Consider the following 14,352-nt stretch of genomic DNA (forward strand, 5'->3'; position numbering starts at 1 on the left):
GCTGATAGGGTCTTTGCCGTAGTAGGAGCCGCAGTAGGCCTACGGTACACACGAAAGGGCGCAACGCCCTGTTAAGTGACTGGTGGTTACGTTTTCTTTTTGTTAACTGTAAACAATTGCTTGTAAACTTCGTGGCGAGGTAGCGCAGTTAACTTGCTATGTATTTTTTCACCGCAGGTAGCGCTATAATCCCCAGAGAAATTAAATTCAGCACCGGGAGCCACTGAAGAGCGCCATAGGCAGCCCGCAGACAACGCTAGACAGCATCACAAGGGCACAACAGCGGCAGCCTATACCTTTATAAAATGGGTTTATACTGTCTTATACTACGAGTAGCCGGCCGAACATTCAAACGCATAAAACAAATAGCCTATTTATGTTTTTAATTACGTGTGAAAATGTGCAAAACTAAAGTGAGTTTAAGCTGAAGACGTTAGTGATTATTTCAATTTAAAAAAGAAACGAACGTGCGTGTTCCAAAAGCGAACGTTTTCCAGATTGTGCTCTATGTTATTATGTAGGATTTCGGATGCGCAACGTTTCAGCAAAGCCGTGGCTTTAAGGTCGAAATAAAGTGTTGTCTTGAAATCAAAACCTACTAAAATGCGAAGTTCGTTTAAATTATCGATAATGTCATTCCATATACTATCGTAAGTCACGTTGTGATATCGAACCGAGTTACAGCTCTGGCATATCTGACTGGAAATTATCATTGCTTTTCAGTATCAAACCGTTTCTGATGCAACGTCTTCAGTCATCACTCTGACACACCACAAGAAAAGGTCACATGACACAATATTTCTCCTAACACATTTGGTTGGAAACAAAGTGTGCATGTATTATATAATTATTATGAAAATCATAAAATACATTATACCATAATAATACCATCATCATGAGTCCCCGCCCACTTTAATCTCATATGTTGATCATCCAGCTAGTGGTTAACTCGTGGGACAGACAGCGTCGGGCACATCTGGCTCAAACGCGGGCCGTAATACGATTATCCGCAGTGCCGTTTCCTGCTCTTCGTTGTCAGCACTGCCCACACGCAACATCATGCAGCTGGCTTTTGCGTAGCGGTAGCGGTGGAGCTGAGCTTGGAGATCTGACTGCGCGTACTTTGAAGGCAGTGAGACTGCGCTGGCTTCTCCTCCCTGTACACACTCCTGACAGTGGCACAGGCTGCCGCAGCTCATATTCGGCGTAGAGGTGCACAGTTATTTTTTTGCTATATGGTAAGGACCTCTTTCTCGGATACAGAAAACGACGTCTCATAACGCTGCCTGGCGTGGATTTCCCGAATTAATGGTCGTGAGTCAACGCGCGTGATTTGGCGAGGTCGAGTCGGCGGCATCTGCAGTGTGGCCATCGAGGGGGGAGAAAATCTTAGCTGGTCGCCGTCATCCCTTGATCTCGTTTGCCTGCACCATCTCTGGCTGTGAATGGGCTGCACTTTGTGATTATCTGCAGTCATTTAGTGTCAATCGTGGAAGAAGATGGCGGACAGGGCTGAGATGTTTTCGCTCTCCACCTTCCATTCCCTCTCTCCCCCCGGCTGCAGGTAAGCAGGAATGTCATGGGGCGACGTCCCCGTTTTTCTCGCAGGGAAGATGTGCGCGCAGGCTACCGGATTGCCTGCTGCAGAGGGCACGGCAACGAGGGACAAAATCGAATGTCACCGGGTGTTTTTACCGTACACGGTACCATGGCAGGTCGATTTCATATAGCAACATTGGAGAATTTGATATGATGAACATCACATCCGTAACCTTGATGATTGGTAATAGTTATAGTGTTTCTTTGAATTGGTTATTATGTCGGGTAGTCTAATCATACAACGCTACGTAGAGATGGTATCTTATAGCGCAAGTGTTTCGTGTATGTCTCTGGTACGCAGTCAGAAAATTGAATAAGTGCTATATGGACGGATGTGAAATGGATATCAATGATCTCTAAGAGAGCAATCAATTGATTTCCTTCTCTTACAGGAGGTTAAACCTTCCTGTAGGCCTACGCCCTGAACCGTTCTCTAATACAGAGGGTGGGTGATGTATTTATCAGTCTCCATCTCACTCAAATACAATAAATTCTGGCCGACCACTGAATCCCAATGGTTTGAATAACAACCAACACTCGGAAAACAGATCTATTTAAAACAACACATAACCTGTAATTTTTAACACACCTCCTTGTCTAGTTAAGGACAACACGTTGTGTTACTTTCAGTACAGTCTGTGTCTAGAAAGTCTCCCTTTGGAACACATAAATTGTGTGTGTGTGTGTGACACAAAAGTAGTAACTTTGATGCAAAATGTCTTGTAAGTATCTCAAAAGTAGTCACATGAAAAGTGTGTTGGATAGGCTATTAGCTCATCCTTTCTGAGAGTGAAGATCCTGACTTATTGTCATGCATGACTTATTGGGGTCTATTTAAAACTTAATTCTGTGGCCAGTCTATATCCCTCAGTCACTGCAGGATGGAGATATCTTGGAGATATGTTTTTATAAAGCTTCTTTTTATAAATGCATGCATTTGTGGTATTGCTGTTTTACCCAGTATAGCCTAAACATCACAGCCTTCGGAAATGGCCTGATGTGGGATTAGGCTCACTTCTTTATAAAATATTTTTTTAATGTTCATGAGGATGTTGGAGGACAGGGTTTTGGCCAAAAAGGTATAATAATGTAGACCAATTATTTTGGAGAAAATAAACTATTTTCTAATTGTTCCCTTTTCTAAGCCATGTGATTGCACTAAAAAAAGATAGGCCAATTTACAGTGACTGAGCTACAAAAAACTAATTTATTATCAGATGTTTGAGTCCAATATAATGTTTTATATAGTTATACTGCCCTGTGATAATGATCTGTTATTCAACCTTGAAACTGTGGTTGTACCCCTTGTGCGTGTCAGAGCTTCCATGATCCATAAGAAACTGAACATCTTGCAATGGATGGTCCTTTCCTGGTGGGAGTCACAGGAGAAATACAGCTTTTAATCACCCCAAACACAGTGTCTTTTTGGGGGCACTGAAGCAGGAAGGTGCACCAATAAGCTCCAAAATTAAATTACATCTCAAGCCTTGAAGCTGGCGTTCCCTCTGGTCCCCTGGTCCTGATAAGGCAGGCGGCCTCATTTAAATAACACACAGAATGGTCTTAGGGCCAGGGAGGAGGGAGGGGAAAGATGTGCGAGACTCGAGACTGGAACGTGACAGCCATAGCGAATGGGAAAAAAGGACAAACCTTGGTAAAGGGAAATGGAAAAATGCCAGGAGGAAAGAGTTGATAATGAGTCTGAGAAAAGTGGTTTTTAAAATGACTTCTTTCACATGCTGTCTCTGTAAGGCACAGTTGTTGGTGAGGGCTGCAAGCAGCCATGTTCAGTAAATAAAGTCTGCCGGTGGCTGTACAACTCCAAGGCTAAGGAACCTGCTTGCTGTGCGTAATGGCCGGCCTCCCTGCAGGCAGATGAATGAAGATTACCTGGAGGAGGCACGAGTATGGGCAAAAGGAGAGAGACAATGCCTAGCACCTGCAAAATCACTTAGAAACGTCATTTCAGGGGCAACTGCAGTTGACGAGCTTTCTTTTTCTGGTTGCCAACAGCGATCGCCTGCTGGTCAGCCATTTTAAGAGGTGGCTAGAGCGCCGAAAGGGTAATATCAGTCTGGACAATCCATTGCCAAAATATGGAGCCAGGTGGATGTGCTGTTTTTCCCCAGGATGATATTGAAGAAAAGTCTCTGAAGAAAAAGCAGAAAGATGTGGTTATAATCTTACCTGAAGGGTCCTAATTTATCTATGATTTCCATTATTGTGTATTTCACCATTTTGTTTAATGTAAACATTGCCATTTTGTGATGAAGGGGCACCACGTTAATGTGCTGTTACTTAAATAGTCGGTTTCGCTAAATGTACCATATGATGTCGAAGGCATGTGTGGATGGCAAAAGTAGCCAAGCCTTTGGCAAAGCAGTGCTTCTCTACTACAGAAAATATGGCAATGCCTCAATTATGCAGGCATACACATTAGATACAGCCTTGCATATGGTTCTAGTAGGTTTACAATGATACTTAAACTACCACTGTCTGTCTGTCTGTTCCATTGGAAACATTGAGATAATAACTCTCTGTGGTTCACTCTCACCAGTAATGCATTGAGACAGGGCTCTCAGATGTTGACATACAGCTAAAAGCATCTCTGATGCAAATGGCCTCATTTTGTCCTGCTCGAGTGTATACCACATTGTAGACTATGCTACGGCTCTTCTGTTCTTTCCCAAAGTGCATCTGTTCTTTCCCATTCTGATTGGCCAGTAATGACATGCCTGTTCTTATTAGCCTATCACTGTTTTTGTGAGAGGTGTTTTGTGCTGCCTGCTGCTGAGCATGATGGGAAAAAAACTGGTGTTTTTCAGATGGTGTTGAAATGGCGTGCCGTGCTATGTAGTGGTGGGATTAAGAGTAAGAAGATTGGTCTTAATAGCGCTGTAGGCGGTGTATGACTGTACAGTGTCCATGTTTGAGAAAACACACTTGATGTGAGCATTTAGTCTTATCGTGGAGGCCCAGCCCTGGAGTGTCAGTGTTCCGTTTGGTGATGGGACTTTATCAAATGAACAGCTGAGATGTTGACTCAGGGTTCGATTGTGTTGCTGCAGAGTGGTGTGATGTTCTGTGGTTCACTGAGTTCAAGTCCAAAAAATGGTTGCAGCAATGAAATCAAAGAAGCTTGTGAAAATCAATTTTCATGATATTATCCATTTGGATGGTTATTATTCTGCATAATGGAACTCTGTGTAGTGCACTTGCCCAGATGCTGATTGCACCCAGAGCCGCTGTCAGGATCCCAGGTGAGGGGCGCCCAATGGTCTGTGTAAAAATTATTGTCCCGGGCCCAGCAATATAATTTTGTCTGGGGCCTGGGGATTTTACCCTGTAGCCCTGACTGTACTTGCAGAATACAACGTGTAACCCAGAACTGTGGTACACACTCACCGTCTCTATGACCCGATAAGAATTGGAGACCTGAGTTCAAATGAGGAAATGTTTGCTACGTCAGGGCATTCTTATCCCACTTGTACATGGCTAGCTATAGCTGGCCCTCTCTATGCTGAGAACAGCATGTTAGAAGCTCTAAAAGTCATTCAGCCACATCTTTCCCATAAATAACCGGCTGAGAGAGATGACATTGGCCTGCTCGTCTGTCTGTTTAGCCTGCAACCCAAGTAGTAAAGGCAGAGCGAGGGCTATGATTGCAGGACCCCTCTCTTCACACGCAGTGTATTTCTGTCGTGACATTTTATGTGGTTTATGTGTGAGGATTTATGGGATGCCGCTGGATGCAGTGGTTTACTGTGCAACAGAGCTTTCACTCCATATATTACAATCCACATGACCGTATCGCTGTTTGTGCAATAAGAGACCTTTCCCAAGATCCTCAAGTATTTATTTATTTTTATTGGATGATCAAACATGTTGTACTGAGAGTATTTTCCAAAAATAGTATTTATTTTATTTTTATTGATTATCCTTTCTAGGCTTTGGCAAAGTAGAATATATGTTTTTTTCTGCAAGACAAAAATAAATTGCTGGGTCTTGGGAGGATATAATCTGGCCACACACTATGAATAGAGTGTGAATAAAGTGGCATCGACTGACAACCAGAGGTGGAAAACGAATGTCCTCTGCAGTAATGTGGTAATAAGCACATTTCTTCAGCTAGGAGGTAGAAATAATGAGTGAAAAACAAATTAGTGAAATCAGCTAGTGTGCTTGACGGGGGTGAAAAACATGGCAGGGCCTTTACTTTCCGACCCATGGACTTTCCATCTCTGGTCCTGGACCTACTTTGAGCCCTACGGTGCTAGCCTGCTTCCCTAATCTCTACTCCGCACATTTTTGGACTAGCCTCCTCCCGTTATACTTCCCAGGTTTTGGTATCTTAGGTACGGGTGCAGCCCTTTGGGGCTGCATGCATTTAGATACAGAACATTTCCAGGTAGCACAACGATACACTGGGGGCTATGAGTAAACTTTGTGCTGTATCTGCTAGCAATTTACCTCTGATGTATAGCAAGGCAATTTATTTTAGCTTGGCTAGGACTATGTTGTACAAAGCGATGCCCTACAACATCACTATCTTGCAGATATGAGTATGGCGTCTGAAATGCAGATTTGTCAGTCCACAGGATCTGATCTCATTAAAGCAACTACTGAACCCCAGCCCTGACAATCTCTCACAAGAGAGACAGTCCATAGTCTTGTCTGCGTGTAATTATATTTTGCTGTCTTATCTGGGAGACTTGGGCTATCTAGCGGGCGGTCACAGGGTGGGAAATATAAAGTGATGGGTATGGGAACTAGGCGATGGGGGGTGAGTTCATGTGATCATGTACTTGGGGAGCGCTACATTAAAATTCAAGGTGGAGAGGTCTTCTTCTTGTTTGAGGCTCCTGCTTTATTTATTTATGGTCCAGGCTGACAAGGACCTTGGGATGAAAGAGGGGAGCAAAGAAAAATGTAAAATTGAAAAGAAAACGGCCCAGACTGTCCGTTTGTTTCCGTCCAGTTGGGTCCGCACGCTGCGATACAGGCTCCGGTGTAACGGGGAACCACAGCGCCGCGTCTTCGGGTTTGATTACGGACGTACTGCGCGGGGAGGCGCCGTGCGCGTGCTGTCTGCCAGGACCGGCGATGACGCGGATGCCGGCTGCTCGCTCCTCTAATATTAATGCGTATGTGTGCTGGACTTCCCGCTGAAGGCAGCGGGGCTGCTGGAAGGGAGAGCAGTCAGTAATGCCTACGGGGAACTAAGAGGCTTACGGTAAATGCTGAATTACGCGGGGCTAAGCTTTTTTCAAACTGAACTTCGGCTATACAGATCGCCATTTGTAACAGAAATAACATAGCTTTTTTTTTTGATGGCGTTTCAGGTTCATGCTTAATCCCAAACCATTCTGTTGCAACAGTCCGCCTGGCGACCGCACTTGATGTGGCAGGGCAGAGTGGGGGGTGATACACACACATAAGCCTTCTGATAGGCTGAAATGCATAAAGCTGACCCTGCACACAAATTATGCAATTCAGTGAACATCTTTGTATTCGTTAAGTAAACCCTAACGTGATCATTTTATGAATGCCGGTAAATCGGGTTTAGCCTGGACCGTGTTATCAGGATGGCAGCAGGACTGGACTTTCATTTAGACCTCAGCATCCGCCATCAGACATAAAAAAAGAGGAATTGGAACTGGAGTGGGATAAGCTGAATCACAGCACCCCAGGGTCATGTGTGGTGTCCAGATAATTCACTGGAATATTTGTAAAGAAGCATTGGCATTTGGTACTAAAGCCAGTTAAAGCTAGGCATTCCAGGCCTTCAGTGCACTATGTCCTTGCCAAATAATATACTATGCTGACTGAAAACTGTCACAGTATACAGTAGTATATAACCCAGCCTGGAAGCTATGTATTGAAGTTTATAGAGCTTTGATTTTTTTTAAAACTCTACATGCGATATTCCTAAACCGTTTTTATTTTAAGCTGTGCCAGATCCTTGTGTCTAGAATGAAAGTATCCCCTTCCATGCATACCTGTGCATCATTCCATGTTGAACAAGACAGTTAGTGTTACTGTATAAAGTTATAGTCCTACAAGTCTGGTACATGCAGTAGATGATGTCATAATTGGAGAAGGCACAGTCTATCCAGGTCTGTGGAACATGCAGTAGATGATGTCATAATGGGAGAAGGCACAAGTCTATCACAACCACCCTGTCTGGTATCAGCAATCATTCCATGCTCACAGTCACTTAGATCACATTTTTCCCTATTCTGATGGTTGATGTGAACACCTGACCCGTTGTCTGCTTGATTGATGCATTGCACTGCTGCCACATGATTGGCTGATTAGATAATCACGTGAATAAGTAGGTGTACAGATGTTCCTAATAAAGTGCTCAGTGAGTGCATATATTCAATCGATATTAAAGAAACCAAACAAATCTATATTTTGGAGGTCAGTTATTAATGGTTGACCTTGGAGATGCATTTTGAATTTGCTCCTCTGGAGCCTGTATAGATACTTGGTCACAGGGGATAAGATTTAATTACGTGCATTTCTGAGTTTCTAACGTTCCATTGTGCCGTGCACTCTGAGGGGTCTTGCATTGTCTGTATACTGTTACTGGTGGCCTGTTTCTTCTCCAGAGGTTACAGTGCAATTAGAGGGGTGCCCATTAGGGGAGAGAGGATTGTTATTGTAGATTGGGTGAAGGACACAGCCCTGCTCTCTTTGACCTTGTGTGTTTGCATTGTTCGTCGCAAATCATTGAAACCTTTGAGAAGGAAGGACAAAACAAGTTTAATTTCAATATATGTGCTATAAAATATATAATTGCATCAACACAGGTTTTCCAGCTGATTTTACTTAAATTTGTATTCTGAGAGTCAATTTGGGAACTGGAGCAAGCATCTGGGGATTCTGCAATATTTATGGGTCTGATTTATGTTTTAGTTTCACGGTCAAAATCAGAAAGACCAAAATCTGGTTTGTGATAACTAAAGTGGATATTCACGTTATTATAGGGGGTGGTGCCCCAATAGATTTGTTATAAGGAATATCAGTAAAGGCATTGACACTCATTCCAGAAAATGTGTAGTTTATTTCCAGTGCGCCAGTAGCTCAGTCTAACCTCTGTTAGAAACCCTAATAGGCAAGGGCCTGGTGCCCTTTACCAGTTGCCAGGAAATGTGTTGCAACCACAGCCAGACCTTGGTTGTGCTTGGCTCTTTCTTTAGCATTTTGTTGGATGAGATGGGCCTGGGTTCTGCTGCCGGGTAGTGATCTGTTGCCTCAGGTCCACTCTGCACTGTTGCCTAAGGGTACCGTTTATGCGTAGCCCTGCTCGGTTTGTATCTGAATCGATCTTGCACAGTGACATCACCCCCCTGGAGACACAGGAGAAGGATCGTTCCCTTCAGCCAGGAAGTGTCTTTAGCAGTGACATACTGAATCTTGTCAGGAGGCTTGTGATATGTGCTTGTGTAGTGCCCCAACCCCACTATTGTGTTCAAAAGGGCCACACCATGACACAAGGTCTGTTTACTTCCACGTTCACAATCTCCACAGACCAGAGCAACACAATTCGATACCCATCACTCATCAGGCATAATACAATGATCGCAGCACAATTGAACAATGCTATAACTCGATGCATCACCGATAACCCAGTGTGCAGACATAACCCCCACCCCACCCCACCCCCTCAGACCACATTGTTCCATGTCTCAAAGCTTGATGGGAAAGCGCTGGGAGTGGCATTACACTAGACCATGTTCAGTATTCTCAGGCCACTTTAATCAAATTAAACGAATTGCTTTCCCAGAGCAGGACTCTGGTGGATGACATACAGTACGACCAAGGTTCTACTCAAGCAGTGGGGGGAAAAAATGAATGAATCCAGTTCCAGAATCCAGGCTCCAGGTTTTGGGGCTGTTTGTGATGCTGCCTGTTTGTGTAGCTGCTCGCTGGTCTGTGCTGCTGGGTATAATTAATGCAGGAGCGCATGCTGTGGAGGAGCCTGCGGGAGCTGGAGCTCTTCATGCGCTGATAAGGGTACGATGAGGGAGGGGGTTTAGATGAGGGAGGGGGGGGTTAGATGAGGGAGGGGGGGTTAGATGAGATGGGGAGAGTCTAAGATGGAGGCATGGGGAGGGGGGAGGTTTCATTGTATTGGAACATGCTGCAGAGCTTCAGAAGCTGCTGTTGCCTCATTGGCCAGGCTGTTGCCGGGGTTTCCTGCGATCAGGTCACAGTGCCAGGTCGACACGACTGTGCGGCTGAGAGCTCACCAAGAGCCGATTGACGTGTCAAAATCAGCAGCTTCCTTCTCATCTTTCGCTGACTGTACACAGATATGGCTCTGTATACTGGACTAACTGTATAGATATATGGCTTTGTAGACTGGACTCACTGTATAGATATATGGCTTTGTAGACTGGACACACTGTATAGATATATGGCTTTGTAGACTGGACTCACTGTATAGATATATGGCTTTGTAGACTGGACTCACTGTATAGATAAATGGCCCTGTACACTGGACAGTGAGTCCAGTGTACAGGGCCATTTATCTATACTGGACTCACTGTATAGTTAAATGGCCCTGTACACTGGACTCACTGTATAGTTAAATGGCCCTGTACACTGGACTCACTGTATAGATATATGGCCCTGTACACTGGACTCACTGTATAGTTAAATGGCCCTGTACACTGGACTCACTGTATAGATATACGGCCCTGTAGACTGGATTGAGCGGACATTTTGCCTGATGAGGCAGACTTGGTCACAGAAGCAAGGCGGTGGTGTGCAGGTGTGATGTTTGCACACAGTTTGTTATCCGTGTTCTCCCCATGCACATACAGCTGTATGTTGTAAATAAAATGAGCACCAGCAGTCTTTATGGTAGCACACTCAGCGCAGTCACAACAAGTAATCAAAAAGTCTAAACAAAGAGGCAGATTTCAAATAATTATGTAATTGCTGCATATTTATGTCACACCTCCGATATAGTTTACAATTTGACACCAGTGCAGTCATACAAATGGGCAGGACCAAGGGTGAATGTCTTAATGACAGTAAAGGACAGAGAAGAACAGCTGTAAAAGAGACTGGAGCAAGGGTCTAAACGACAACAACAACACACACTACACAAATCCATCATACAACACACACTACACAAATCCAGCATACAACATACACTACACGAATCCAGCATACAAAACACATACATTCACATACAGTACATATGAACAGATTTTTAGCTAATACATGAGTTATATTTTAATGGAAAAGACCTCCCTTCAAAATATATGTCATACATTCTCTATGAAGGCAGAGTTTAAAGAGCAAGATGACAGGTTTTTTTAAAGGTGCATGTGTGCTTAGATAGGCTCCTTATTCAGCCCTGAAATGTACGGTATAGTATCGACACTGTTCTAATAACCTCTCTGCCACGTGTTCCTGGTGTCCCCTGTGAGGGGTCTGCTATGGAAACCGCTCCTCTGCTGCTCCAGTGCCATGTTTGGGGAGATGTGTGTCTTGTGCGGTATTAATCTATCACGACAGTGCAGTGATTCACCCGTCACATCTGCACTAAGAAAAGAACGGTGACACACACTCCTCCAGCGAGAATGATTTAGCATCACACGTCCAGAGAATGAAGTACATTACATTACATTCCACCAAGTACCTTCCACCAGAACGCTACTTTAGGGTTGCTGTATTTGAATCTGAATGATGCAAGCAAGATCACACTTGAACACAGAGCAAGGTGAACACAGAGCAATTCAATAGAAATCATTGTGAAAAGGTCTCTTACAAGTGTCTTAGTCTTGTAATGATACTAAAAGTTTTATCTATCATGTAGAAAATATTAGATTGTTTCAAGTTAATTATTACTTGACAAGTGAAGTCTTATCCCACTGGCAATCTTTTTGGCATATTTAGCTAAATTTTAAGTCTAAATATAAGAATAAAATGCTGGTAAAGACTGCTTATGTTTTTGTTTTTTTGCAGTAGTAGTTACCCAATAAGGTTCTCTGTACTGGAATTAGTCTGAACTGTACTTATGTATTTAATAAATTCAACTTGCACTTGTCACTATGCAGAGTTGGCAAAAACATACTAACAAACTTAACAACTGCGTGATCATTATTCACACCTTGTTAGCAGCCAATAACATGAGTCACTGCAGTATAGGTGATTCAGCTTTCCCTCTCTCCCTCTCATCTTTTTCCCCCTCAACGTGCTGAGGAGCGAATCATCGCTCTTATGCATCTTTTTCTCTAATTTACCATCAGCTGCCATGGCAACAGGGACGCTGGCTGAGGTGCTATTCTGATGCATTATGGCTCCCCTCCGTGGGCCCCCCCCGGGTCCCACATCCCTGGGTCCCCTGTGGCACTGTGGCTAGGTCTGGTAGTGGAAGACAGCTATACCCCCAGAGACGGGGGGGTCAGGTGGATGAACTCATGCCGGCTTCATTAGTCCCCCATCTGATGAGCTCATCCTTAATGGGAACACTTACCCCACACACACACATGCATACACGCCACCCTCTCTCTCTCTCTCTCTCTCTCTCTCTCCCCCTCTCTTTCTCTCTTTCCCCCTCTCTCTCTCTGTCTTGCAGAGCCAATACATGGGAAACAACACGCATGTGCTGACCCGTGATTAGTCTGGTGGCGAGGGCGGGCGGATTTACATTCATAAACGGGCAGCAGAGATAATTGGGACTGTACTCTCAGACTGCATAAATTACGTGCAGTAGGCTCCTGTCTGTCTCCTGGCTGACATCATAACAATAGCGAGGCTTTGGATAGGACAGTGTGCTACAGCACCGGTCCTTTTTTCTACCTGTACACTCTGTAGGACATCAGCTGCAGTACAGTACGTCTCCACAGTGCAGTGTCATCGGAGAGCGGTCGTATTGACCTTTTAAAAGGGCAATGTTAGCAACGGTGAGCTCCTGACAGCGAACGTTCTCTTAGAGACACGAAGAGCACCACCAGGCCTGTGTCCCACGGCGATTACAGAACAGGACCGTGTCCACTGGGTAACAACATGCGGGAAACACTGAATGGTAGTCAAAGCGTGAGGAATGTGGCACTCGCATCTGGTGTGTAATGGGTAGAGGCAATCTCAGTGGCCTCTCGTGTCCCTGGTGATTTGAAATATGCACTATCTGAGTGGAATCGCTTCACAATCCCAACCCTCACACTGTGTCCGTGGAGAGATCTCTCAGAAGATGCTGCTGCTGCAGCACTGTTATGCTAATGCACAAATCAGGGCTGTGATATTCCCAGCGTCCTTTGAAATGCGTTGCTCGCGTGTTGGTGGATACGCCTTCAAAGCCTGTTCCGATGGCGAAGCGCCATGCGGTTCTGCTCAGAAACGCAGTCTACCCGGAGGGAGGGTGTAAGGGGCTGCTGATAATTGTATGTTGTGGGCTGGTTACCCATGGTAACCTCACCCCATAAGCTTCCTTATCCATCCCCGCTCTCATGTATTGAAATAAGGGAAGAAGAAAAGGCAGTCCAAGGGCAGAGTCGTGACTCATACAGCAGGCTCTGGATCTAATCCTGCACTCGTTCATGCACAGTTTCCCCCCCGTCACTGCACCAAAACATCTATTCTCAGCTCCCAGCATTGCCTCTGCAGCCCAGTCACAGGACTCAGACTCAGCCCACAGATCTGATTTAATGGGATGGGTGGATGGGCGGGGGGTTAGTGAGTGGAGCGGTAAGTAATCTAATAGGCAGAGTAGTACCGGCTAAAGGATTACAGAAGAACAACGAAAAAAACCAGGGATTAGTTTTAGAAGAACATTCAGCCCCTGTTTTTTTTACTGTCAATCAGGAATGGGGTTGGCACTGTCACGTACTTTCAACTGTCTGAACTGTGCAGTTTAAATGCCGGCTAGTTTACAAAGAAATTGCATGAATAAGTGATTTTTATGAATGAGAAAATGAGAAATTGTTCTGCTGTGTGGGATATGACCCTGTTAGTAAGCAGACTCAGACTTTAGACTGTAGTTTTGTCCTAGTTAAAAACGCTGTGCTCTGGGCATGTTACAGTGAAATTACTTGCAATCCCTTGCATTCATAATTATACAGCACATGGTACAGCATGGATAAACATGTCAGATAAATAACGAATGAATTATTATTACGTTACAACTGACATGGTAGATATGTGGCGTCAAAACATTTTACCTGAGGATACAAGGTATTGGGCAGGTTACACATGAACATACACTCAAATGATGATGTTTTATTCTAGCTAATTGTTATGCTTCAATTTCATATACTTGCAAAGCACTTGACTGAGAGTAGTAGTTGTGGAGTCTGTGAAATAGGCCATTGCACCTAGCAATGAATTATGCAAGAATTTAAAACCAGTGTCAAGTGTTTGGTTGGATGTAGCAGCATTTAAACATCTGAGTGCACTGGCTTCTGATGTAGTGCAAACTTTAGTTGTCAGTATGGTGTGAGGAGTTTCATGACTCATTGCCCATTGCATGCTGGGATAGGCTCCAGCCCCTCCATGAGCCTGACCAGGAACAAATGGTTTAGAAAATGAATGGATTGATGGATGTTCAATAACATGGAACCACAGAACAACAGATGGAGTTGTGAGCACTACCTGAGAGCCAAAATGGAGTAGTCAGCACTTCGATGCACCGTTTCCTGTCTTTATATGTATTCAATTTGCCTTAAATTGCAGCCACAGGCGCCCAAGTAGCTGAGTTGCACAGGCTGGGCCCTGTAAATGCAGACATCGCTA

At 44.4% G+C, this 14,352-nt stretch overlaps 1 protein-coding gene across 2 annotated transcripts in view; it reads left to right on the forward strand.

Moving 5' to 3' along the window:
• The first annotated feature begins 948 nt into the window (after positions 1-948).
• mapk8ip2 (mitogen-activated protein kinase 8 interacting protein 2) overlaps positions 949-14,352 on the forward strand; it is a 44,742-nt gene continuing 31,338 nt past the window's right edge. For both annotated transcript variants that reach the window (XM_061250854.1, XM_061250855.1), the window contains exon 1: positions 949-1,564. In XM_061250854.1, coding sequence (XP_061106838.1) covers positions 1,500-1,564 — 65 coding nt within the window. In that variant the 5' untranslated portion in view covers positions 949-1,499. The remainder of the gene's footprint in view (positions 1,565-14,352) is intronic.

Source organism: Conger conger, chromosome 8 (genome assembly GCF_963514075.1).
Source record: "Conger conger chromosome 8, fConCon1.1, whole genome shotgun sequence".
Lineage (NCBI taxonomy): Eukaryota > Metazoa > Chordata > Actinopteri > Anguilliformes > Congridae > Conger > Conger conger.